The sequence below is a fragment of the Anopheles gambiae genome, chromosome X, assembly GCF_943734735.2.
Source record: "Anopheles gambiae chromosome X, idAnoGambNW_F1_1, whole genome shotgun sequence".
Lineage (NCBI taxonomy): Eukaryota > Metazoa > Arthropoda > Insecta > Diptera > Culicidae > Anopheles > Anopheles gambiae.
Genome location: NC_064600.1, coordinates 2,172,199 through 2,198,682, shown reverse-complemented (window position 1 = coordinate 2,198,682; position 26,484 = coordinate 2,172,199). Strand labels below are relative to the sequence as shown.

General features: G+C 54.2%; 4 protein-coding genes and 1 long non-coding RNA gene across 9 annotated transcripts; 3 read left to right on the top strand and 2 right to left on the bottom strand.

Annotated features, from left to right (window-relative positions):
- The first annotated feature begins 865 nt into the window (after window positions 1-865).
- LOC1272126 (uncharacterized) lies at window positions 866-12,151 on the top strand. 5 transcript variants are annotated; one of them, XM_061657276.1, is made up of 4 exons: window positions 866-1,031; window positions 3,401-7,945; window positions 8,042-8,286; window positions 8,885-12,151. In XM_061657276.1, the coding sequence occupies exons 2-4, from the start codon at window positions 3,530-3,532 to the stop codon at window positions 10,932-10,934; spliced, it is 6,711 nt and encodes a 2,236-aa protein (XP_061513260.1). In that variant the 5' UTR covers window positions 866-1,031; window positions 3,401-3,529; the 3' UTR covers window positions 10,935-12,151. The 5 variants fall into 5 exon arrangements, with proteins under 5 accessions (XP_061513260.1, XP_061513291.1, XP_061513274.1 ...); XM_061657307.1 differs by having other exon boundaries at window positions 866-1,066; XM_061657290.1 differs by having other exon boundaries at window positions 867-1,022.
- Window positions 12,152-14,848: 2,697 nt separating this feature from the next.
- Window positions 14,849-16,640, top strand: LOC133393265 (uncharacterized). The gene is made up of 3 exons (XM_061657412.1): window positions 14,849-15,431; window positions 15,545-15,929; window positions 15,993-16,640. The coding sequence occupies exons 1-3, from the start codon at window positions 15,350-15,352 to the stop codon at window positions 16,114-16,116; spliced, it is 591 nt and encodes a 196-aa protein (XP_061513396.1). The 5' UTR covers window positions 14,849-15,349; the 3' UTR covers window positions 16,117-16,640.
- On the bottom strand, window positions 16,639-19,824 carry LOC1272127 (uncharacterized). Its single transcript, XM_311005.5, has 2 exons — window positions 18,946-19,824; window positions 16,639-17,887 (listed from the first exon to the last, which is right to left on the bottom strand). Exons 1-2 carry the CDS (start codon window positions 19,760-19,762, stop codon window positions 16,689-16,691), a joined length of 2,016 nt encoding a protein of 671 aa, XP_311005.5. The 5' UTR covers window positions 19,763-19,824; the 3' UTR covers window positions 16,639-16,688.
- Window positions 19,825-19,969: 145 nt separating this feature from the next.
- On the bottom strand, window positions 19,970-25,179 carry LOC1272128 (DNA polymerase subunit gamma-1, mitochondrial). Its single transcript, XM_061657339.1, has 3 exons — window positions 25,089-25,179; window positions 21,851-25,031; window positions 19,970-20,461 (listed from the first exon to the last, which is right to left on the bottom strand). Exons 1-3 carry the CDS (start codon window positions 25,102-25,104, stop codon window positions 20,152-20,154), a joined length of 3,507 nt encoding a protein of 1,168 aa, XP_061513323.1. The 5' UTR covers window positions 25,105-25,179; the 3' UTR covers window positions 19,970-20,151.
- Window positions 20,333-21,653, top strand: LOC133393269 (uncharacterized). Its single transcript, XR_009766062.1, has 2 exons — window positions 20,333-20,475; window positions 20,563-21,653. It is a non-coding gene; the product is annotated as an uncharacterized LOC133393269 (long non-coding RNA).
- Window positions 25,180-26,484: the final 1,305 nt, after the last annotated feature.

The window sequence follows — 26,484 nt, the reverse complement described above, 5'->3', positions numbered from 1 at the left end:
TTGGTGTCTATCGGAGTCGGTGTCGTTCGGAATCGTCTGGAGTCGTTTGAAGTAGGAGTCATCCAGAGTCGTCCGGAGTCGTTCAGAGTCGGCCGGAGTTGGAGTCGTCCGGAATCGACCGGAGTTGGAGTAGTTCGGAGTGGGCCGAAGTGGGCCTTTGAAACAAAAGCATGAATCAACAACACACGCTAAAAAGTGTAACATAAAAAAACACAACGGAACGAAATGCATGATCACAAGCAGATTACCCAGGACGGCTCCAGTTGACTCCGACCGACTGCGATCGAATCTGGCGGACTATGAATGACTTAGATTCAGATCGAGGACGACTCCGAATTACTTCGATTCTGGCCGTCTCCGGACGATTCCGGGCGACTCCGACTCCGGGCGGAACTAGTGGTTCCTATTTTTCCGGATTAAGAATCGTATTACCAATAGTCGGAGTTGGATAAGAGTCGTGGGTGCGCTCCAGAGAGCTCATCACTACAAAGAACTGTCAAATTAACAAAACCGCATATCTCCGAATCCGCCTTTAAGAAGTCTCGCGCATCTCGTGGACTACTTGTACCTCACATATAGTGACCCACGAAAGGCGCTTCTCACCTCCTTCCATCTCCTGACCATCCTAATGCACCTTGCAACACAACACACATACACACACACGCACACAAACAATGCGTTAGAAAAAAAAACACATTCCATCACGTTTCGCCGCATTTTTCGCCCCGCCGTGTCGAAACGGCTGACAGTCGCTAGGAACACTTGAACCCGACAGCGTAAACGCACAATTGCGATTGGAATTTACCTGTACACACGGGTTTGTTTGCGCCTGTGCGTACAGTAGTGTGTGTGTGTGTATGTGGGTGTGTGCGTGCGCAGTTGGGTGCCGTTCGAACACTGCACGGGTGCGTTTACGCGAGGCCAGTCAGGGCCCCTGTCAGTGAGAGTTTTACCGTGCAAACGAATAGTGGAGCAGAGCGGAACAAAAAAGTTTTGTGCCGTCGTCCCGTGTGGTGCGTGTGGTGCGTCAGGTGAATAACGATACAACCTTAGTTCCCCTTCGTGCGTACGTTCGAAAGCGTATCGTTTTCCATTTTTTTTTCTTGGTTGTAAAATTCCAGCCCCATCCATCAAGGGGTTGTGGGTTTTTTTTTCCTTCTCCTGCGCTGTGCATGGGGCAATGGGAATCGATCGCAGCCAACACTGCTCTTGTAATGGCGTACAAGTGTTGTATGTGTGTGTGTTTGTGTGTGTGCGTGTGTGTGTGTGGGCTGCGTGTGAATACGATAAAGAGGGCAAGGCACATGATGATGATGATGCGAGCGAACGAGAGAACGAACCGAACCGTAGCGAAAGCGAGTGCGCCCGAATGTATGCAACGGTGTATGCAGGAAAGAAACAGCATGCGAACGATTGTGTGTCGGTGTGTGTGCGTGTGTGTGCGTTGTGTGTGCTTTGCGATGTTTGCGTCTGAATGAGGAAGAGAGAGAGTGAGTTTGAGTATGTGTGTGAGAAAGAATGGATGCGTGTGTGAATGAGCGAGACAGAAACAGCCGTAAAAGTCAATATACACGGCCATGATGTCTAGCATTCTTTTTTTTTTTTTTGATGTGTTGTATTTGTCCATTTTGACGGGAGGCCATATCGTTCCGTTGTAATAAAATATTAACAATTTCCGAGAATTGAGTTCACGGTTGTGTGGACGGGCCCGTGTGACGCGTGTATGTGTGTGTGTGCGTGAGAGATAGAGAGTGTGTGTGAGAGGGGGCAGCCCAGCAAGGGGTGCTGCTTAGGGGAAAAACGCAATTTTCGTAAAATAAAACTATGTGTCTTACCCTCTCCCGCAGACCCCCAGTTATCCCTCCGGCAGCCCCTGCATTATCAACACAACCGATTACCCGTGCTGTCTCCTAGTGGTGTTCCATTTTAGAGCAATTCCTTTTCTTTGCCCCTTTGCAACAGTGGAAAAAGATGGCTGCCACTACTAACTGAACCGTTTCCAACAACAATCATTTGCCACTGAACCCCTGCTTGCGGGCAGCTGCGGGAAGGGAATTGCGTATCTGTGTCTCTGCGCGTGTGTGTGTGTGTGTACCAAGAAGGGTAAGAAAGGTAGTTGAGATCAGCAACAATCAATTCAACACAACAACCACCGGTATCAACCTTCGAAACATCCCACCCGCCCTCCCACCTTAGCTCGGATGGTGCGCAACTGTCAAACGTTCAAGCAGGATCATCGCACCCCCCCCCCCCCCCTCTCCTTCTCCCCTTCTTCTCGTAGCCGGCCACCTGCACGGTTAGCGTGAACGAATTTGACCCTAAAGTCGCCCAAACTCGCTACCGAGAAGCACACCCCAATTCCTAGTATCCGAACCGACTGGAGTTCAAATCCCTCTATCTCCCCTTGTATGTTTGAATGTATGCGTGCGTGCGTTTGTGTGTGTGTGTGTGTGTGTGAAGGACGGGTAAGTGATATGGGCCTGTGCACGGAAAATTCCACGCAACTCAAAGCGAAGAACCGTCACCATCCGCACACGGTCGAATCAAAAATCAATTTTGCCTCATTCTCAACCAGCATTTTTGGTCTCCCGATGAGAAATGGCCTGGTGAGAGGTGAGTTGCTGCCGTTGCCGTAATCTGCTGTAAAGTAATCGGACGAAACGCTGTACCATGATGGCAACACGGGCGAGATGAAATCATTGGTCAGTTTTTAGCTAAACGGCCGTTTCGTTTCGTTGCATTTCCCGTCAGGGGAGTGATATTGCAACCGGAATCCAAGTGGAGCGGACACGAACCGTTTGCTGCAACTCGGTTCGCTTTCGACAAAGACGCAGCGCAACCTTTCTTTTTTTGTTGGCACACCCTTCCACTCACTGGTGTCCTCTGCTTGATGTTGCTGCTGGGTTGGTCAGTGTGCTCTCTTTGCTTTGAAACAGTTGTGCACGTCTGGTTTCCGGATGTTCTGTTTCGCGAACCGCAGCTCTGCCACCGTCCTCCAATCAATCAATGCACAGCTGTGTTGTGGCTAGTGATGGGAAAAATGATGAGATTTCGTCGGAATCGATTTCGGCTAGCTCCAAAGATTTCTGGAAACGATTCCGGAATCGGCTCCGGAATTGGTTCCAAAATTGGTTCCCCGTAATCGGCTCTGGGCTCGGATCCGGATTCGGTCCCAGAATCGGTTACGGTTTCCTAATTGGCTCCGGAATCGGCTCCGAAATCGTCAAAGAACCGGCTCCGGAATCGGCTCCGGATTCAGATTAAGCTCCAGGATCGAATTATTTTTTCGTTCTTATTTCCCGGATCCGTTCGATTTGACATGTAACATTTTCCAACCTATCCAACTTTTATATAACTTCCCCGTTTTCTTCTGTTTGCTCTCCTTCGCTTCACATTGCAGCTCCATAACTCCTGTCCCCGCGGAGACGAAGAGTCGCTTGAGGGGGAGGGAAGGAGGGAATCCCCCCTATCCACGTACAGTCTAGCGCTCGCCGGTCGGCTGCACCCTCCCCCACACCCACCCACGAAAATGGCGATCGAATGTCCGGTCTGTACGCTGTACCTTCGGTCCGGCATGACGCTGGCCGAACATTTGGACACGCACCCGAAGGAGAACGTGATCAAGGCGCTGGTGAGCATGGTCAAGCCCGACAGTCTCCCTCCGTTCGGCGGCGAGCCGGTGGAGGAGCTGGGCACGGCGAGCGAGCCCGTTCCGGCGGAGGGTGGCAGCACCGCGGCGCTCCACGGGCAGGCGGGCCCGAGCACCAGCAGCACAAGTGCCAGCAGCAGCAACACGATCTCATTTCGTCCGAACGATCGGACCTCGGCGTCCGTGGGGATATTTGAGGCACAGCCGTCACTGTTTCTGGACAATGCGCTGATAGCAACGTCGGCCACTAGTAGCAGCAGTAGCAACAGCAGCAGCAGCAGCAGCAGCACTACCACCCCCGCCACTGTACAAGTCAACCTTACCTCCAGCCAGGCACCGCAGGTCACCGTGGTGAAGAAGATCGATGTGCACGGTGTGCCGTGCTTTCAGGTAAACAATGTGACGCTGGTCAAGCGGGAGCTGGTACAGCCAGTCGCAGCAGCAGCGCCGGCACCACCACCCCCTCCACCACCACCACCAGCACTGCCAGCGCCGTCTGTCGCCACTGTCGGAACGGTGCCGAACGAGCTGGCGGCGATTGGGCCACTGGGCGACGAGTACACCGAGCCGAGCGGGAGTGGCACGGCAGCCGGCGGCAGCTCGTCCCGCGTGGTCTACCCGCGGTACACGAACGAGCTGTACTCGGGCCCACCGCCCCCGTACAGTCGCGCCATCTCGTCCACGGTGGCTTCCAGCACGCAGATCACGCCCGTGCAGCAGCAGCAACAGCAGCAGCAAACGTTGCAGCTGAGCATCACGAAGAGCAGCGTCGGCGGGCTCGGTGTGGTGGGCCAGCAGATTCAGCTGCTGGCGAAAAACCTGTCCGAGGCGTCGGTGTCCGCGTTCAAGCAGTACCCGGCCTCGGCAGTGCAAACCGTGTCCGTGCTGGACCGGGGCAGCCACGAGGAGCCAGCGGCAGCAACGGCGAGCGTCGCCTCGCCGTCGGCACCGGTCGGCACCCCGAAGCTGCTGTACAGTGTGGCGACAACGGCGGGCCCAAGAACGGCCGGGACTGCAATAACGTCCACCACCACCACGACCACCGCCAACACGCCGAGCGCCAGCACCGCCCTGGTCGACCATCTGGCAACGGGTGTCCCGACGATCACCACCACCACCGGCGGTACCAAAACGACCGTCTCGGCGTCCCCGTCCTCGTCCAAGTCGAACGTGGTGAAGGTGCTGAGCAACGTGAAGGTGCACACCGATCTGAAGGACTTCCAGGACATCATCATGCACCTGAACGCGGGCCAGATGTCGATCGTCGGCGACAAAACGTCCCTGATACCGCCCGTCACCGAGCGGCGCCCGTCGGCGTTCGCGGCGAGCACACCGGGCCGTTCCCTGCTCGCGATAACGCCGGCGAAGAGCGAGCTCCCGGCGGAGCAGCAGCACCAGCAGCAGCAGCAGCAGCAGCAACCGCTCTGTAACACCGGCATGCCGACGACCAAGAGCGAGGTAGAGGACTTGACCGGCGATTACGATCACGAGGTGGAGTACAGTGGCAGCTGGCAGGAGATGGACGACCATTATGCCGACGGTGAGGTGCGCAGCCAGCAGTGGGAGGGCGAGGAAGAGGAGGGTGCGGGCGGAAGCAGCAAGCGGTTCCGTAGCGCTAGCGAGCAGCGGGAAACGCTGCCGGCGGCCGCCGCATCGCTGGACGAGCGGATGGCTCCGGGCGAAATGGCAAACGGTGGTGGTGGTGTGGCCTGCCCCAGCGGCAGTGCGATGGTCACGAGCGTCATCCGCAAGACGCCGCAGCCCGTGCCCTGTGCCCTGTCGCCACCCGCGCCCCAGCAGGAGTCGAAAGCGAACGTGAAGCGGCTGGTGTTTCGCGTGGCCGGCAACAGTGCCACCCCGACGACGGTTACGATATCGCCTGCGGGGCCTTCCAGCGCGCCGAAAATTGTGCGCGCCTGGCAGGGGATCAAGGTGGAGGAGGACGGCACGGAGCCAGCGTCGAGCAATGCGGACGGAATTGGTGGTGTGGCTGAACCGGATAGGGCAGCAAACGACGCAAGTGCAATAAACGCAGCAGCAGCAGCAGCAGCACCGCCACCTACAGCAACAGTCAGCACGAGTCTCGATTACGGCGCGATCAAGCAGAGGCGAGGGGGTTTCCGGCCGCCGAAAAAGTTAGCAATCAAACCGAAACGTACGTCGGTGGGGGAAGGCCCCGCGCCGTCCACCTCGGGGAAGCAGGGCGCACCGATGCAGGTGGACGAGGTCGAGCCGGCGCAACCGCCCGCACCGACAACGATGGTAATGGCCACCGCGCTTACCACGCTGGCGGATGTCGTGTGCACGACTGCTGCGGCCGCCCAGCACCTCACCGCGGAACCGTTTTGCTCGTCGTCGTTCAACGGCATCACCGCCGTAATTCAGAAGACTGAAGCAACCGCTCACGCGGGCCCGTACGCGACGGAGCAGCAACAGCAGCAGCAGCAGCAGCAGCAGCCTAACAGCTCGGCCGGGGACGGGATTGCCGACGCATATCATCATCATCATCATCATCACCAGCCCCCGGACCCCGTCATCAAGCAGGAATACTCGCAGCCGCACGCCATGCCAGCACCATCGGCGTCAGCAGCAGCGGGCACACTTGCCTCCAGTTCGGCCGTGTACGGTGTGCGATCGTCGTACGGGCTCGTGCCGACCAGCACCGGCACTGCCTCCGCTCCTAGTTCGAGCGCACCGGGCGGCGTTCGCCTAATGCCACAGCACCGCCCATCGACCGAGATCGACGTCGGCGCGTACAACATCTCGTACGTTGGCGAGGCGGGCGAAACGATCTACCATCCGCTGCCGAAGCGCGATGGCAAAACGTTCGGGGCGCAGGAGTTGCTGCCGGCGGGCGGCAATGGGCTGGCGGCTGGGGGCGAGAGCGGTGCCGACGGTTCCACTGCCGCCCCGGCCCACCCGGACAGTCGCCGGATGGAAGTCGAGGAGGTGGAGGAGGACGAGGAGGAGCTGGGAGAGGAGCAGATGGAGCTGGAAGAGGACGACGAGGATGCACCAGAGCTTGAGGAGGAGGATGAGGAGGAAGAAGAGGACGAGGAGGAGGAGGAAGATGAAGACGATGAGGACGATGAGGAGGAGGAGGAGAAGGAGCTGGAGGAGGATTTGATCGACGATGAGGAAAAGGAAGCACATGAGCACGGCGAGCTCGTACAGGAGGAGGAGGAGGAGGAAGAGGTACAGCTGGGTAGCGACGAGGAGGAGGAAGAGGATGATGATGAGGAAGAGGAAGAGGAGGAAGAGGATGAAGAGGAGGAGGAGGAGGACGAGTACGATGATGACGATGTGTACGAGGTCGAGCCGCGGCCCGTCGCTGGCCGGTACGATGCGTCCTCCCAGCCGGAGGCGCACGGCCGTCGCCGATTGCTGATGGTGGTCAGCAAGCCTGCGACAGCCACCGTCACTGCATCGGAAGCGGCCGAACCGAACGGCCCGTACGAACGTCCTTTGCCGGTGGACCCGGCGGCTGAGGTTGTGGCGAGCGGCAGCTTGGTGGTGAAGCGGCTGCCGGCAGCCGTGCCCGGCACGCCGGACGACGAGAAGGATTTGCTGGAGGCGGGACCGTCCACCCGCATGCTCGAGCGGAGCGGCATTCCGCGGCCAAAGTTCCGCATCACCAATGCCGACCCGTTCCGGCCGTCGGCAGGGCTGGAACCGGTGCGGAAGACGGAGGTGGACGCGGAGCCGGAGTACGAGTGCTCCGACAGCAAGGACTTTTTGGAGCAGAGCCTGGGCAGCAACCCTGCGGTCGGCGGTTCGACCGTGGCCGCGCACGAACAGATCCAAACGACGGGCGAGCCGCTGGTTGCGCTGAAGGCGGCCAAAGCCGAACCGTGCCACGACGGGCAGGACGACGGGCAGGACACGTCCGCATCCTCGTTTCTTGATCTGAGCACGGTGCGGAAGGGTGGGCTGCCGGCAGGTCCTGTTACCACGGACACGAGCAGCAGCAACAGCAGCAGCAACAGCAGCAACAGTAGCAGCAGTCACAGCACCACAAACATCAGCCTCAGCCAGCACAGCCACAGCCAGCTGAGCCACCGTCACAGTCACAGCGCGGTGAGTGGTGGTTGCAAGGAGGGAGGCGAAGGGAGCGGCACGAGTGGCGGAACGCGCTCCCTGCTGTCGTCCGGTTCGTCGCACGCGTCCACCAGCATGGAGCGGGCACCCTCGACCGAGAGCTTGAACATCCGCACGGACGAAAAGATGCCGGCGAAGGGGGAAATTTCCGAGCAGGAAAGCAACGGCGACATGGACATGACGTCGTGGAACCATCGGGTAAGTTTCTGCGCGATTTGGCGCACACGCTTTTTCTCCTCCCTTGCTAATGGTGTGTTTTGGTCGCCCTTTCCGATGTACTCGCTTCCCTTTAAGATGTACGCCGTGGTCGAGAATATGCCCATCTATCCGAGCTCGTACGATTTATCGACCGCACAGGAGTGCTGGAATCTGAGCAGCCGCAATCAGGGCATCTTTGCCGTGACGGACCATTTCTACCACCAGCAGCAGCAGCAGCAGCAGCAGCAGCAACAGCAGCAGCAACAACACAACAGTGGTAGTAATAATAACTCACACGGCACCACGGTCAACGGCCAGTACATGACGTCACGCGTTGCTTTGTAAGTATTGTTTGGTGTTTAGTGTATTATTTGTAGAATGATGAATCTGTAACGGGGCTCTCATGTTAGCAGTGCTGCCAAATGCCACTGCAGTCACGAGTGTTGATGACTGTAACAGTGGCATTTGGCAGCACTGTTCACAGCCAGAAAAAGTCATGATTATGCTTGTGTCGGCATTAAGCTTAGCCTGTGAGCCAAAGTATAGACGGTTGACTCAAGCACACGCATGTCGTATTCGGCATGTCATGAATGTCATTGAGTATCAGTAATGAGCATCAAGCTACCACGGATATGGTCATTGTTTTCGTTGGAGAACATCTCGTAATGCTCATGACATATGATTGCGTCCACTGCATTTAGAATTTTTGGTGTACAAATTTAGACAACAATCAAGGCGATGTTTGAAAAAATAAGCGGAATATATTATTCATCGGGTGAAATATTCAATTTAATTATGCAAGTAGCTCTAAAATCAAAAACATTTTACATTTATGGATCTGGTAGTGGAGTTTTTTTTAAGGATCTGTCGTTTTCATTTAAAGAAAAGTTTGAATATATTTTATTAAAACGCTAATAAAAACTCCACTTCACATTGCAGCCAATTTTCCTCAACCGGTCATCAAAACCTGCAGCAGCAGCAGCAGCAACACCAGCAGCACGGTTCGGCCGATGCGCCCTTGGATGGCGGTATGATGCAGGCGAGCAAGATCGAACCGCCGATGGATGTGGACAGCGATAGCGGGGAGGTGATGCCGAAGCTGCCGTTTGCGGACATGATGGTAGCGCGCATGCACGAGCCACCGGGTGCATACGATGAGGTGGGCAGCAGCCACCACCATCACCACCAGCAGCAGCAGCAGCAACAAACGCTGCACCAGCCGTGTGAAGCCAAGTACGAGGAAACGATCGGTACGACGTCCTACTTTGGTGTTGCGACCTGCTCCGCCGTACCGGTGATGCAGCAGCCGACGGACGATCCCGTGCGGCCCAACCGACCGAAACCGTCCGGCAGCGGTGTCGCGCGCACCTACCGCTGTACGCTCTGCGCCAAGGTGTTCAGCTCGATCAAGCAACGGCGGCTGCACCAGCAGTGCGAGCACGTGGACGATCTGGTGGCACTGTCGTCGTCGCACCAGCAGGAGATGCGCGGCGAGGAGGACAATAAGCCGCTAATGGATGGCAGACAGCAACAGCAGTTGCCCCAGCAGCAGCACCAGCAGCAGCAGCAGCAGCAGCAACAGCAACAGGCACAGCAACAGCAGCAAATATACAAGAAGGCGCCGATTCCCGTGGTGATGAACTATCACTGGATGAAGCAGGAGATAGAGCGAAAGAGTGAGGCGGCGCTGCGTAGCAGCCGGTTGCTGATGGCGGGCAGCAGCGCTGGCAGCAGCACGACTGTCGTCCTGCCCGGCACGAGCAGCGGGGAGGCGGCACCGGGCCAGCAGCAGCAGCAGCAGCTAGTGCTAGAGCAGCACGTGCAGGTGCAGGTGCAGCTGCAGACCGACGGTGGAACCGTTGCGGCGTTGAGCGCGTCCGCTGAGAGCGCGCTGCTGCCGGCGGCTCACTGCTCGGTAGCGGCACGCAACCGTTCGTACGTGTGCAGCACCTGCAGCCGGGAGTTCGACCGGTTCAACCTGTTCAACGAGCATCTGCTGGAGCATCCGGTGGAGTGTTCCGCGTGCGGGCGGCACTTCAAGCAGTGGCGCAACTTTTCGCTCCACATCAAGCGGCACCTCGGCATCAAGGAGCACCAGTGCCGGATGTGCGGCAAGCGGTTCGTCATCAAGCAGAAGCTGATCGAGCACATGCGGGTGCACACGGGGCACGCGCCGATCAAGTGCAAGCTGTGCAACCGGACGTTCAAGCGGTTCTCCAACCTGGCCCAGCACCGGAAGCGCTACCATCTGAACCGCACCGTCGTGAAGGAGGAGTACGTGTGCCAGCTGTGCGGCGAGGTGTTCCACACGATGGCCAAGATGGAGTGGCACAAGGAGACGCACGAGAAGAAGCCAAAATCGTGCCCGTACTGTCGGGAGAAGTTCATACACCGCAACAGCTTGACGCGCCACATCCGGCTGTCCCACACGGACAAGTACGCGAAGCTGGAGAACAAAACCGAACCGTGCAGCATCTGCCAGCAGCCGTACACGAAGACGAGCATGCGGCGCCACCTGGAGACGCACACCAAGGAGCGGATGGCGTACGCGTGCGGCATCTGCAACAAGCGGTTCACCACCAACTGGAACCTGAAGCAGCACAAGTGGACGCACACGAACCCGACGATGAAACCGTTCCAGTGCACGTACTGCCCGAGCGCGTTCGTGCGCGAGTCGGACTTTGTCACGCACGTCAATGCGCACCGGTCGATCCGGCCGTACACGTGCAATCACTGTGGCAGCCAGTTCATCCGGAAGTACAACTGGATCCGGCACACGCGCGAGCACGAGATCGACAAGGGGCACCGGTGCGACGTGTGCGGCCGCCAGTTCCACCGGAAGTACTACCTGACCGAGCACAAGCGCATCCACACGGGCGAGCGGCCGTTCGCGTGCAACATCTGCGGCAAGACGTCCGCGACCAAGACGAACCACAACAAGCACGTGCGGATACATCACGCGCGCGACCCGCTCACGGCGGAAGGGTAAATGCTGCGAAACGAGGGAGTGTTTTCTGTTCGCGTCTCGACACGCGGCGTATTTAGCGCAGGCGCATTTTCGTGACTTTGGATATCCGTACCGGGAAACGACATTTATGCATTGTAACGCAGCTTTCTAACGTACTCTACACTTTGCGGAGTAACGTTTCGATTAGGACGTTAGGATAATCTTTTTTTTTTTTTAAATTAAGGAAGGAAAAGAAAATGGCAGAGATGAGCATCACCCTCTGCCAGAACAAACCTACTTTTCGCTGGCACTTTGGCACGCGGGATGTGACCTTTTTTTTGTTTTAAATTGCATTGGCCAGCGTGGCGGGGTGTGGCTCTGTGTACATATTTTAAACCATGTATCTTACACGTAAGTTTTGCGCGTGGGTGTATGTATGTGTTTGTGGGTTTGCTCTTCCCAACGTGTGCCGAGTCGTTAGCACGACGTTCGCATACCCCGATACTAGGCAATGAATTAAATGAATTACGTGAATTTATGTTAAGGGTTATCCCCACCTACACACACACACACACACACACACACACACACACACAAACATGCACCCATCGACAGGGATTGCGATTATTAGGGGGGTTTGGAAACTACATAACCACGATTGTTTCGTTCGCAATAAGCGTCTGCCTTACACCTACCTACAAGCACATTAGGGAGGGAGGCGAGTTGTATTAAAGCTTAGAAACCGAACCGAAATAGATTGGGCCGCTCGGAGTGCACACCACTCCTCACCAAGAAAGTAGTTCGATTTGCGTCGATTACTTTAACAAGAAAAAAAAAACCCAAGGATTTGATGAACGAAATTTAGCGCAGAGAGAGGATCAGCAAACGAGGGGAAACGAAATGCAATTGAAATTTATTCGTTGTTCGTGCTTCATTCGCGTCCACGCTGGAGTGGGGGGTTTCCCCACAATCCTCGAATTACCTCCGGGACGGCCGGAGCAATCGTTTTTTTTCCTTCTTCTCCTCCATGTAGCAACCAAATCCTGTTCGTTGCGCGCAACTAGCTAATGAAGGAGAGGGGAAGGGCAAAAGAGAAAAAGAGTGTGTGTGTGTTTTTTTTTATTAATATAAATTAGCCGATTCATTCAATGCACCTGTACATACACGGATTTTCTTTCTTTCGCTAGAGAGTGAACCTAAACTACTAGACGTAATACAACTAGAAGTGTACTGTAAGCAATAAAAACAAAACCCTGCAACGCTCGTTTTGCCAATTTGCCAACTGTCCAAAGGAAAGAAAATCAAAAATCGCCCCAAAAATCGGAAAAGAGACCTCCCAAATAGCCAGAATCAGCTTAATCAGCTCATTTTGGCACGCTAAAGATCGCTGCTTGAATTCGCCTTTTGCAGTAGATAAACAGCATCAAAGTTCTATGCGGGTCTTTCAAACAGCGCCTAAGCAGCTTCCTTATGCCACGGTGCCAGGGATTATTTTTCTTTGTGTTTTATTTTCAAGCAAGCGTCATCGATGAAATGAACAACAAGATTTGTTTCGTTTAAACACATATGCATATTTTTAAATCCTTTGTATTGATGAATTACACAAAATTTTACACAATTTACTGATATTTCACAATCACTTCACTAAATATTCATTCTTCAATTAACGAATCTAACTTGTGCAGCAGCAATGTGATTATTGCTGGCGTCCGTCTTTGACACTTTGACACTTTGACAAGAGTCACCTAGTACCGATGACATGCATTAAAAAGCTATGAAGTTCCACCAAGTTCGGTACACGTTCTTAACAAGCCTTCAAGTTCCATCATGAACCCTACACATAGTGCTAATCAGCCGCAAAGTTTCAAAGAGTGCCATGTGCCTGTTAAAAAGCTCCATAGTTCCGCAAAGTACCGTCTATCTCTTAATCAACCACAAAGTACGACATCGGAACGATTTTTCGTTAAACAGCCCCAAATCAGCTATAAAGTACGAGCTGGCTATTTGGGCTTACTCCGGTCGTTGTGATGCTTCTGGTTGAATTCGTTTTGAGCTTCTAGGAAAGAACAAGAAACAAGGACATTCGAAAGTATTGCTTTTGTCTCTCAATCATTGGCCAATACCTGCACCCAAATCAATACTGGTCCTGGGAACCCACACCAGTACTGGAACCTTCGCGAAACTGTTCCGTACCTGTTCCGGATCGAGAATGAAATGTGAATCTGTGTTTCGGCAATGGTTCCTGTTGTTCCGATCCATCAACTGACTCCGCAGGCTAAGGAACCACAGGTGCAGCGTAGGAGTTTACGTGAGAAATTTGCCACAATTTCTATACCGATGTCTCTGGCTAGGTTTGTCTTTACAGGAGGACGCCGTTTGTCCGGTCACCTACCCAAATAGCCAGAATTGCTTAAGCAGCTCATTTTGGCACGCTAAAGATCGCTGCTCTAATTCGCCTTTTGCAGTAGATAAACAGCATCAAAGTTCTATGTGGGTATTTCAAACAGCGCCTAAGCAGCTTCCTTATGCCACGGTGCCAGGGATTATTTTTCTTTGTGTTTTATTTTCAAGCAAGCGTCATCGATGAAATAAACAACAAAATTTGTTTGGTTTAAACACATATGTATATTTTTAAATCTTTTGTATTGATGAATTACACAAATTTTTACACAATTTACTGATAATTCACAATCGCTTCACTCAATATTCATTCTTCAAGTAACGAATCTAACTTGTGCAGCAGCAATGAGATTATTGCCGGCGTCCGTCTTTGACACTTTGACAAGAGCCACCTTGAACCGATTCATGCATTAAAAAGCTATAAAGTTCCACCAAGTTCAGTACCCTTTCTTAACAAGCCTTCAAGTTCCATCATGAACCCTACACATAGTGCTAATCAGCCGCAAAGTTTCAAAGAGTGCCATGTGCCTGTTAAAAAGCTCCATAGTTCCGCAAAGTACCGTCTATCTCTTAATCAGCCACAAAGTACGACATCGGAACGATTTTTCGTTAAACAGCCCTAAATCAGCTATAAAGTACGAGCTGGCTATTTGGGTACTATCCGGCTGTCCTTTTATATGAGCAGGTTGAGAAATAATCCGAACGTAGTCGAGTCCCGATTAGTGGTGGAAGGTCGGCTTTGACTCCAGCATTGGAGCTAGTCGGAATCGATTTCGACGCGACCCAAATAGCCAGAATTGCTTAAGCAGCTCATTTTGGCACGCTAAAGATCGCTGCTCTAATTCGCCTTTTGCAGTAGATAAACAGCATCAAAGTTCCAGGTGGTCCTTCTAAATAGCGCCTAAGCAGCTTCCTTAAGCTACGGTGCCGGGGATTATTTTTCTTTGTGTTTTATTTTCAAGCAAGCGTCATCGATGAAATAAACAACAGGATTTGTTTTGTTTGTGTACATGTGTATATGTTTCAATCCTTAATATTCATAAATTACACGAAACGTATCACAATTTACTGATAATTCACAATCACTTCCTTCAAAATCCCTTCTTCAAAGAACTAATCTAACTTGTACAGCAGCAATGAGATGATTGGCGGCGTCTGTCTTTGACACTTTGACAAGACCCACCTTGTACCGATGTCATGCATTAAAAAGCTATAAAGTTCCACCAAGTTCGGTACACGTTCTTAACAAGCCTTAAAGTTCCATCATTAACCCTACACATAGTGTTAATCAGCCGCAAAGTTCCAAAGAGTACCATGTGCCTGTTAAAAAGCTCCATAGTTCCGCAAAGTACCGTCTATCTCTTAATCAGCCACAAAGTACGACATAGGAACGATTTTTCGTTAAACAGCCCTAAATCAGCTATAAAGTACGAGCTGGCTATTTGGGGAACGTCATTTTTCCCATCACTAGTCCCGCCGAGCCTGGATAAACCCCAGCGTTCCACTGTGTGCCAAACGGCTGCCAAATTTCGCACTCCTTTTTATGTGCTAGTGTTATACACACACACACACACACGCGCGCACACACACACACACTTTGGTTACAAGTCCGCGCTGGTGTATGTGGAGCACGTCGAGCGCCATCTGCTGGCAGCGATTGCAGTTGCGCAAGGAAAACAGGAGTTTCGCGCGAAACACGCACCGACGCACGTTCGTGTTGCATCCACGGGACCACGGGGGCATGTATTCTGGCCACCGGTGCTGGATGCTGCATCGGATTCTAACGACGGCGTACGCACAGAGTTTGGTGCTGGGCCGAGATTGTGGTTTTTGCTGAAGGTAACCTATCTTCAACCTGTGTGGCGCTGGGTACGCCTACGAGACGATGTGCGTTGGAAGCTTGAGCATGTGCGTTTGTCAAGTGTAAACAACCAACGGGTGCAGTTTTGAGGACGACCTACCGACCGGTTCGAGCGCACATTGCGTTTCATTTGCTTCTCAAGCTCAAGGACAAGGCAGAGTTTCGAAATTCCAACATTCCCGTCATCCTGTCTGCGATGGAGCTGTTCGCCCAGTCGTGCGTGTGCGACTCAGGCAGTGTCGTCGACGTGTACATGGTTCCCCTGAACTTCATGGCAGGTAAGCGACCGCGCGCCACAGTTTAGTGAAGCTTTGCTGCCCATTGCCCCTTCGTACTTGAGACGCCCTTTCTACTCCCCCGCTTTCTCGTTCCGATGCACCTTCCCTTACAGCGGTTCCTTCCCCTGCCGCCGGCTATACGCCGTACAGGCCGGTTATGGCCGCGTACCGTAAGGATTCGGTAAATTGCGGCTGGTCGGGACACTTTGCGCGCTTCCTGCGGGACACCGTGCCGGACGTATCGCTGATGCGTGCGTACCTTCGCGAACAGCGCCCGTTTTTGCCGCGCGTGGTGCCCAAACTCTCCTCCGACTACGTGGCGATCGACAGTGCGTACCGGACGGCCCGGCTCGCTACGACCGACGGCAGGCAGGTAGTGGTGAAGGGGACGCTCGTCGTCAACTTGCAGTGGCTGCGGGATGGCCTTCCGATCGCGGCCCTGTCGGCGGAGCGCATCATGTGCAAAGTGTACGAGTTAGCGAATGAGGCCTGGCACCAGTAAGTGAGATTGCCCGTGTGTGCTGTGTTAGTGGATTTCTGATTCTGTTATTTTGTTTGCAGAATTCCGGGGGATATCCTCTACGTGTGGTGCACGCTCATGCCGGACGGCATCACGGCGTGGCTCATGACAGACGAGGAACAAGCCATTCTTAAACCGCATGACGTGGATCCGCTAGCTGGCTAACGAGGGTGCGCGGTGTTTTTTTTTTTTTTTTACTTCAACTTACATTACTTAAACTGAGCAACTTGCACTATTATGGGTATTTTTATCTTTGAACTTATTACACGTTTATTGACGGAATTAAAATAATAAATAAACACAATACATTGAATTATGGGGCCGCCGGTAGCCTGATACTCACTCACTGCGTTAGGTGCGCTCTGAACACACTTAGCGCGCAGCGCTAAGTGCGGCGTGGTAGTGTGCGTGAGCGCAGTGTCGATTCCTGGATGTCGACCAGCAGCAGCGCAACTGCTACGGCGAATCCAGGGCTCGGCATGATGCCGCGTTCGCGTTCCTCGAGTTGCGACTGTTGATGATGAGCTGTTGACCCGGGGGCGGCGGCGTTGCAGGTTTGTTCATGATCAGTTCCAGGATCGATGTGGATTCAGTACCAGTTCCCGGATCAGTACCAGGACCGGTATGCGTTAGTGATCAGTTCCAGTATGTTTGCATGGCGCCCGAAGGACTAATAAAACCCGCAAATGCATGTTCCAGTCCAGTTTTTATTACACGTCGCTCCTCCCTCCCTCTAGTTACTTCCTCAGCAATACATTGACACCGTGCCCGTCCCCTCGGTGCGCCCGGTGAAAGTGCACCAGCTCGGCCCCGATCACCGCCACACTCACGGCCAGTCCGATCGCGAGCACGTAGAACGCGAACTGCATGTCCAGCACGGTCAGCACCTTGAAGTTGGACTCCATCATGCGCCGCGCGACGCGCCAGTCCCGCAGCGTCCAGCCGTACCGGGCCTGCTCGATCCAGTGGTCGACCAGCCCGCCGCCCACCAGGCGCAGCAGCACCTTGTTGAACTGCTCGCCGAACGCGGACCGGTGCGGCATCACGTACGCCAGGTTGTACGTGCGCGGACACTCCGGCACCATGTGCAGCTGGCGCGTCGTCAGGTAGATCGCGTTGTCGAGCGCGAGCGTCGTCTTGCGCGTCACGGTCGCGATGTTGCCGAGCCGGGCGACCCGCGCCAGCATCGACTCCTTCGCCGGCAGGTGCTGCATGCGGGCGCGCAGCGAATCCATCAGCCGGCTGTAGTTGACCGCGAACACGTCGTCGAGGAAGCCGCGGTACTTGACCGGGATCGCCATGCCGCTCTCGTCCAGCTGCTGCAGCGTGCCAATGTCCGGGTAGTACAGCGGGTTCACGAACACGGCCGCCAGCCCGGACGTGTAGAGCGAGACGAAGATGAGGCTGACGAGCAGCAGGCCGGTGAGGAACAGCCGCTCGACGCCGGACCGGGTGAAGCGCTGGTACGGTGCGCTCACCAGCAGTATGAAGCTGTCCACGTACAGCTGGACGGTGCGGCGGACCGGGCCGGCCGCCCGCAGGCTGCGCGGCAGATTGAACAGCACGGCGAGCCGGTGCCGCCGCGACCAGAGCCCCCCGGCCGGGGGTTTGATGTGCCGGACGCACCAGCGCAACAGCGCCCACACGCTCGCGCAGGCTAGGCCGAGCGCCCCGAGCAGCGCCCAGATGTCGCCGGGGAAAATGTAGAGCGGGAGCAGCGCCTCCGGGATGCGGCTCGCCTTCCGCACCAGGCAGCAGACCGCGTCCGAGTACAGGCCGGCAGTGAACTCGACGTCGCGCGCAAAGTAATCCTTGATGAAGAAGCCGGTAAACACGATGTCGACCTCGCGCCGCACGAGCCGCCCGAGCGCACCGGTAAAGCTGCCGTTCGGGAGCCGATCGCCGAACAGGTCCCGATCGGCCGGCACCGGTATCACTAAGCAGAGAGAGAGAGAGTGAGAAAGATGCGAAATAACCTTAAAACGAATATTTGCACTGCCTATCCTTCCGATTTGCTTCATTTCATGAGCGTTAGGTTCAAAATTGGAGCGAGTGGGTTGAAACAAACGACCGATAGCGCCCCGACTTGCTCCGAATCCGACCACACGTTTCTTGTTTGTGACATTTTTAGACCTTTCAAGATTCCCTGCAAGTAAAACACGACTATTCTTTCCAAAAAAAAAGTCCGTTTTTTCCCATCGTGGTTTCCATAGTGCCTGTAATCGTGATATCTTGTTCCTATAAAGTCAAGGGTAGTCAAGAAAAGCTGAACTAATTGTTTGTTTTACGGAATTAAAATTAAATTTTGAAGCTATTTTGCTGTCAATGTTTCCTCTATCCAGCAAGCTGTTAACATCTTCATCTTAATAAACGTTTTATGACGTAACAGCTGCTTTGAAAACGTTGCCTTTTAGATAGATCAAAAATAAAATAAAAACCCTTTTCAAGTATTTCAATCAATTATTACAGCAAAAAACGCTAACTACGGATGGGAAAGAATATTACATCACAAAGATAATTTGCACCACATCTAGTACGATTAAATCTTAACAGTATTTAACCTACGCTTACGAAATGTTAACAAACCGTTCCGCAAAGCCACCGCTCTGTGTGAACCACCACGTGGCAGTGGAATGAAGCCATGCTGCTAACACAAAGCGCACGTGTCTCGGTAATGAAATCGAACCGGCAGCGCGCCAGCAGCGTGTGTGAGCATCGATCGGAACGATGCGTTCTGCGTACGATGAACGCGTGAGAGCCTTCGCGGCGGCTAACAGTTCACTCGTGGCGTGAGCGACGCGGATGAAATGAACCCTAGCCTGGAGCTATCCTAACAAACCGTAAAGTGTAGACTTCGGTCGGAAGATTGAGCACTACAGCCATCAGAAGATGGTTCAACCATCGATTCTGTTCTGCTTTCGATTTGTTTCGGAACTCGGGAAAAAGCGTTTTTCGAAAAGCCATCAACGTCTACTCCACCTCAAACCAGCTTACCCGTAACATTAAGGGCGCGACAGAAGACGTCCCGTGCCATCACGTCCGGCCCGCTGTACGTGATCTGGTCCGCCTTCGACGCGCTGGCCCGCTCGTCCGGATTGCTGTACACCGAGCGGAACACCTCGATCCGCAACGGATACCCGCCAAAGTCCGTCAGCGGTACGGTCGGTAGCGGTCGGCCATCCTCCAGCTGCACCAGCGCACCGTACTCGGCCGCACCGGCCGGCCGCCGGAACGGATCGTACCCGTACAGCTGCCCCCGGGCACGCACGTACACCCGGTACGCGCCCCGTGTCGTCCAGAGCGTCCCGAGCAGCCGGCGAAGGTGCGCCTGCTCGAGCGGCGAACGGGACGGCTCGTCCACCAGCAGATACGTCCCGGCCGGTTCGAACAGACACGCGTAGCGGTCTAATTTCGCCACCGAACCGTACAGGATGAGGCCTGCCCCGGCCAGCGCTCCATCCCACCGGTGCCGATCGGTTGGACGTTCGGGTGGGGCGAAGCACTCGGAATGCTCACTGGCGGGTGGGGCGCCGCACAGCGTCGCCGGTTCCCCGTCGAACCACCGGACGGTGCGATGCTGCAGCAGTTGAGTTTCCGCTGCTCCCGCGGCACCATTCACGATGTCCAGATGGTCGATGGTGGCGAAGATGGTGGCAATCAGTGCGTCGGATTGGTCGCTTTCCTGCTGCTGCTGCTGCCGCTGCTGCTGCGAGGAAAGGCTTTCGAAAGACAGCGTGGTTGAGGGATCACTGGCCGAAAGGTTAGCAGCTGCTAGTACCACAACCACCACAGCAGCCCAGATCCAACGCATGACTGGGAAGCGTTGGCTTTGCCACCGTTACGACGCTACACGCCCGCCGAGAGTGGGTTAAATGTATGCACTAAACAAATACTCGTTAACGCGCTAACAGACGCGGAAAAATGGAAGCGAATCAATCATGCAGCGTGGGCAAATATCGAGCACCGATGTTCGATTTCGTTCGGATGAGTGAGGAGGTCGTCGTTAAGCTCGAATACGTACGTTTTGCTTCAATTATTCACGAGACAGAGGAGTGGTTCCTGCGAACTGCGTATCCCGCAGTTTCTGGGTACATTACTAACAACCAGCACAAAAAAGTAGGTCTCCATTAGCAGCTGGTACAGCTTCCCACGGCCCCACACGGGCAGCACGGTACAGCTGATTCCGATACCGGCAAGTCATCACCGTGTTCGCTCCCCAGCCCGTCCGGCCTGATGGAGGTCGTCCTTTTGCTGTTTGCTTTTCCGGTTGGGTTTCGGCGGCTTCGCTCGGTGCCATTGCCACCGGCTGACGTCACGCTCGGTCGCCGTGAGCCGGGCGAGCGTTTGGTAGATGTCGAGCGATTCGCCGTCCGGTATGCAGTAGCCGACGCGCAGCCCGTGCGGGTTCGATGGCGTCCGGCAGTCGTGCTGGGCCTCCTTGCGCAGTACCCGATCGACCTCGACCGAGGAGAAGAAGGCGACCGACTGGGGCAGATCGCGAAATCCGACACTGAAAAAAATGGGGTAAAAAACGGAAGAATTATGTCTAAAACATTAAAACATAAAAATAAAAACTCATTTAATGATTCTCTTTTTTTTGTGGCTAAATAGCCTAGGAGTGTATCTTTTACAACATTTGCCTGATAAAATTGGTTTGCCATCATCAACAGCAACATCATCAATCAATGTCTTGTTTGCAGCGTGTAATTGTCTCAATGGAGTGCAGTGCAAGAGCTATTAGGTCCTCAGAGGACTCTTTGTAATAAATAGCGTGATTAGGGTTTTACAGACTTTTCCAGTAGTTCTCATAGCTGTGGAACAGTTTATTGACTCTTTCTTACGTGAAATTAACTAAATGTAATGGGACTCTACAGAACCCTTGATGGACAAATCCAACAGGAATTTCCAAGGCGCCTGTCCAAAAAAGGTGCCAGAGAGTCCAATTTCCAACATATAGTTCACTTTCTTCTAAGAAAGAGTCAATGAAGTGCCCCGCGGCTATGAGAACCCTTGGAAAACCCTGTGTGCCCCGTTTTATGTACCCCAACCAATTAGACAACCATCTGTAGTTACTACTAGGAACTCCCCAGCTATCAGTTAGCAGAAATTCCCAACACTGAAGACGGTAATGTAAATTAATGCACATTAAAAAGATCTTTTTCGGAATCAATTTGAGTTGAAATGAACGTCCAATGCCCGGCAGAGTTCCACGAATAAATTCCGGATCTGAAATAAATGGCAAGGCGGTTCTAAGAAGTGCAAAACTCCGGCATTTCGGGCAGCAAAGAGTCGCATGCGCAAAGATCCCTGTGCTATGCAGATGGGACACGGTGCGACATCATACAGCAGCGTGCAGGTGCTATCAGAAATGTTTAAAAAGCTTTATCTGTTTACAATGTCCACTTAATTTGTTTAAATTATGCTTGGCGAGAATTACTTTGGCGTCGGGTTTGACATTGCTAAGGAAAGATAGGTTTGCTTAGGAATTAAATAATTAAATAAATAAGCAGTTTTATGGATCATCTGCCAGTAAATTCGTTATCGTGTGCATTCGTTGCAATCTTGTGCGCGTAATTTAAAATTGTCTTTCAATTCCAGTTGGCTGATTCGACCTGCACGTCCCAAATGGTTTAACGCCAAACTAAGTGCGAAATTTAATTAAAAATAAACTGAAATAAATTACATTTAATTGCTATAAGAAAGCACATTTTGTTTTAGTGTTTATAACGACTTTATGAAGCATTTATGCTTTCTAGTGCTTGTTTTGGAGCTGAAAATTCAACTGAAAGGAAAATGTTCCTTGACAACCCCTAATTCTACTACCAAGAGCGAAGACTACGCAAAACAAAATATTTCTTTATCAAAACATACTTCTATAATGTATTGAAAAACCACTTACCGATGCACGCAGAACGCGCGGGTCAGCAGATTGGTGAGGTGCAGTGCCAGCGCGGCATGGTGTGCGTACCGCTCCGGCACCAGATACCGCACCTCGTCGTGAAAGCTCAGACAGAAGCGGAGCCGCCGGCTGCTGTTGGCAGCGACATCGCTGCCGCCCATCAGCCACCGCATGCACACCAGCATCAGGTGCAGAAAGTCGACCGCACCGCTCTGCACCACCCAGTTGATGCGCGTCGGCAGGAACCGGTCCTCCGTGCCGGGCTGCGGCTCGACCGCCCGGCTAAGTCGACCGCCGAGGAACGGTGTCTCCGGTTCGGCACTGCCCGCAATCTGCTCCAGCCGGTTGAACATGGCGCTCTCGGTGCCGCCGCACCAGTGCGGTCCCTGGAACAGCTCGCCGACCGGCCGGCTGCAGGCCCGCGCCAGCCCGAGCGCCTCGTACGCGGTGGAGCGAGCGGGCTGGGTCGGGTACTGGTCGCGCAGCTCCTCCCGCAACCGGTACGTCCGGCGGCCCTTGGTGAGCGTGAACATTTTCGTCGCCTTCGAGCGTGCCTCCGCGCCGGTCAGCGTCGGGTTGAACTGTTTCAGCAGCCGCTCGGCAAACTGCTGCCCCGCGCCGTAAATCCGCGCGTAGTTCAGCACCTTCGCGTGGTCGCGCGAGATGCCGACCGCCTGGGCCGTCACGCTGTGCATGTCGGTGCGGGTCGCCTTCGTGCCGCTGAGCGTCATCCAGCCGAACGGGGTGCCCCCGTGCAGCCCGGTCCCGGCATCGCCCAGCACGGACGCAATCCACAGCTCCTGGCTGTCGACGTCCGCACCGACGAGCCGGTAGCCGGGCGGCGCCTGCACCATCGCGCGCAGCTCCGACCCGACCCGCTCCCGCTGCGCGTTGCTCGCCGTCATCCAGGTCGGTTCCATGGCGCGGCGGGTCAGCGTGCCGCACACGACCACCTGCGGTATGATCGCACCGATCGGGTCGGGCTCGCCCGGCCGACACCAGACGACCAGCTGGCCCCGTATCCGATCCCGGTTGTTGCGCCAGTAGGAAAGCATGCGCGCAATCTCAACCACGCGCTCGGCCGCCCGGCCATCGCCCGCCAGCACGTTCTCGGAAAACTTGGCCAGAAAGTCCTTCGACAGCGGGTTGCCGACCCGGTGGCCACCGCCGTCCTTGTGGGGCAGCTTCAGAAAGTAGCAACAGCCCTCCAGCTCCACGTTGCACCACACGCCGGAACCGGTGTAGGGTGCCGGGGTCCGGGAAGCGTCGGAAGCTTTCCTGCGGTAGTAGTCCTTCCGGCTGATCGTTTGCTCCACATGCTTGGCAAGCTGGGCGAGGGCTTCGGTGCTTTCGGCCGGCGTTGCTGCGGCGTGCTTCGGCTCGACGACCGGACAGGCAGCGACCAGCTGCTCCAGCGGCAGCGCAGCCCCGTCGGCTTCAAACTCTTCGTCGCGTGCGTACTTGAACGGCACGAGGAAGCCCCAACCGTGCCCGCGGATGTAGTGGAGCGGGTAGCCCTCCCAGCAGAGCGATAGCAGCTTCGGTGCGATCTGCATACCGGTGCCGAGCTTGCCGGACGGCCCGGGACACCAGTCGCCGGCGGTTGGCTTGGAGCAGAGCGCCCGATACCACGCCGGATACCCGGGCAGCAATGGTCGGCGCACCGGCAGCCGGCTGGCCGTCGCGTACAGATGGGCAAACTTGTTCACTAGCCGCGTCTGTTCATCGCCACCAGCTAACGGCTCCTCCGCCTTGCTGCCAGGCTCCTTCCCCTTCCTTCCTTCCACTTTCGCCGCCTTCAGCTTCAGCTCCTGCACGCTCCAGTCCTGATCCCACAGCCAGAGGTCCCGCCGGTAGGCGGCGTCGTGCAGCAGCCCGCATGCAGCTTCAGCCCGCTGCGCCAACAGGTGCTTCGCCTCGAGATCCAAATCCTCGAACGCCAGGTCGGCCTCGGTCAGGTAGCGCGTCCAGTTGCCGTTCACGGGCAGGTAGGCGCTGCCCATCTCCAGCATGCCGGCCAGCGTCGCCGGATGCGGGAAGCGCTCGCGGAACAGCGGCCACAGCCGCTGCAGCACGGCACCGGTCGCCCGCACGTCCGCCGCACAGTAGCTCATCAGACTGTCAAAGTCCGCCCGGACGTCCTGCAGCGTGCCCTCCACGAAGGTGTCCCGCTGCGACTTGGCCAGCGGCGGGCCGCCACAGTACAGCGCGTACACGTCGGCCAGGTTGTTCAGCGAGCTTTGCTCGCTCCAGCCGGCATCTTCCGCCGGCAGCTGCTTGCTCGACTTCAGCATCGCCCGCTGGTAGCTGGTGATGCCGCTCACGCACACGTGCAGCGACATGGTGTCGAGGAAGCGGAGCGCGGTCGGCTCCACCCAGTACTGCTCGCGCACCCGGGCCCGATCGTACGACGCATTGTGCCCGATGACGACCCGCGGCCGGTGCAGCCGTTCGTCCGTCGGTGTGTCAGCCTCGAGCGGTATCAGCTGCGACAGGCGGTAGTCGGCGGCGGTTTGGTCGGTTGGAGCCGCTTCGCCGGACGAAAGCAGTGGACTGGTCCACGAGTACCAACAGCCAGCGGTACCGGTGGCAGTCGCCATCACTGGTAGCGGGCCGGCCCGCACACACACCTCCACGTCGAACACGAGGGCCGGGTCGTCCGGGAAGGGGATGGACGAGGCGCTTCCCGTCACCGGATCGTACCGCGTCCAGCCTGCCGTCCGCGACCACACTTTAGGCGGGTTCGGCGGTGCGCCGGGCAGTTGCTCTATCGCCCGCCGGTACGGCTCACTTTGCTCCTCCGCGATCGAGTGGAAGTGCTCCTCAATGTTGGCACCCCGCAGCGGTGGCAGCTTCACATCCACATCCGGCAGCAGGGCCGGGCTGGACGCATCAATCCCATGCCGGAGCAGATCGTCGCGCAATGATTTCACCAGCGTCGGGCTGGCTGGAGCGTGCCGCCCGTGCTGCGCCGTGGGGCGGAAAATTTGCCTGTAAAGCGAGTCGGACAGCATCTGTATGCTCATCTCGTTCAGGCGCGGACCACGGTCGTCGGGTGGTTTGGCCGGAGGAGGTTTCGGAGCCACCTTCAGCCGGCGAACGGTGCTGTGGGGAAGGATGTCCGACTGCGAAGGTGTAACGACGCCGTACCAGCGCCGATGGGCCAGCAGCCGCATTGTTTCTAAAACGAGACAATCGTATTTTAACAGGGGACACACAGGCCGGGATGGCCAGTTACCTTTCCGGTTGCACATAACATTGATTTCAAAACAACCGGTCTTGCCGCGGCTACGGCCGTACGAAATGTAAACAAACGTACTTGACGAACGGTCATTGAGCAGCGTTTACACTGTGTTACGGACCCAAGCTACAAAATTGATCCCAAAGGGCAAATTTGGTCCAGCCGGATCAGATAAAACCACCGGTAATTTTAATTTAAATTGTCCGTTATGTCGGATGTATGCAAAATACAGTAGAACGTCGATTATCCGTGGGTGGATTAAATGCGCGCAAATGACAGCTGTTCATACGTACAGCGAACATTTGCTGCGATATTCAAGTGGACAACCAGATTTTTATGCAGCTCTGTAGTGTCTAGTGGTATTTTCGAAATTCATTTTTGTTCATGAACAGTTGTTAAACCTATAGTTATTGATGAACATTATATTCTGCTATCGATTAATCGATTGATTCAAGGTGAATTAATCATAAAACTAGCGAATTTTATAATTTTTATATGAATTTGACATTTCTTGGACCATTATCCGCGCAAATTGATTAACCGGCAACCGTCCGGTCCCGAGCTGCCCGGATAATCGACGTTCTACTGTAGATGTATTTTAATAAAATTAAAATAAAATTTTCATTGAATGTTATAAGAAAATAGGATGAATTATGTTTTGTTATGTTCGAATTCATATTTCTGTTTCTTTTATAGTTTTTCTTTGTTTTACTAAGTAAATTAGATAAAACAACTGTTTTAGTTACAGTCTTTTCTCGAGTTACGTGGTTTTCGGCTAACACGAATTCGGAGAAAATCGTTATATTTTTTTTAAATTAGAACATGAACCCAATTGGCACAATTTTCTCCAAGAATTTTTAAATTGAAGAATAAATTGCCCTTTATCTAAAATGTTTAAATGCTGAAACAGAGAGAAAAGTACACTGGATTTTGGCGCGAATAGTATTATTGAAATAATATATTATTATTCAAATGATTTGTATTTTAGTTCGGGAGCAGGCGAGATTACTGTATAAAAAACACACACATGTTTACCATTCAGAATGTAAATTATGTTCCTCGCCCAACAAGCCTTTTTGCTCCGGCAAAGGCAAAAATGGAAATTTCTCGCATTAAAATCATTTGAACACAAAAAAAAAAAGAATACACACACATACACAATTTTTGTTACACGAAACGTCATGCCGGTTTATTTGCAATTACTAGGATGTTTTGCCTTTTTATTGTTGTTGTTGTTGTTGTTGTTTGCCGTTATCATTCATAGCCAACGCACACACCAACACACACTAGCACGCACGCACACTCGAAAGAGTGCCAATTTTTGTTGCTGTTGATTTATATGTTTCTGTTAACCATGAAATACGTGCTGTGTGTATGTGTGTGTGTGCGCGCG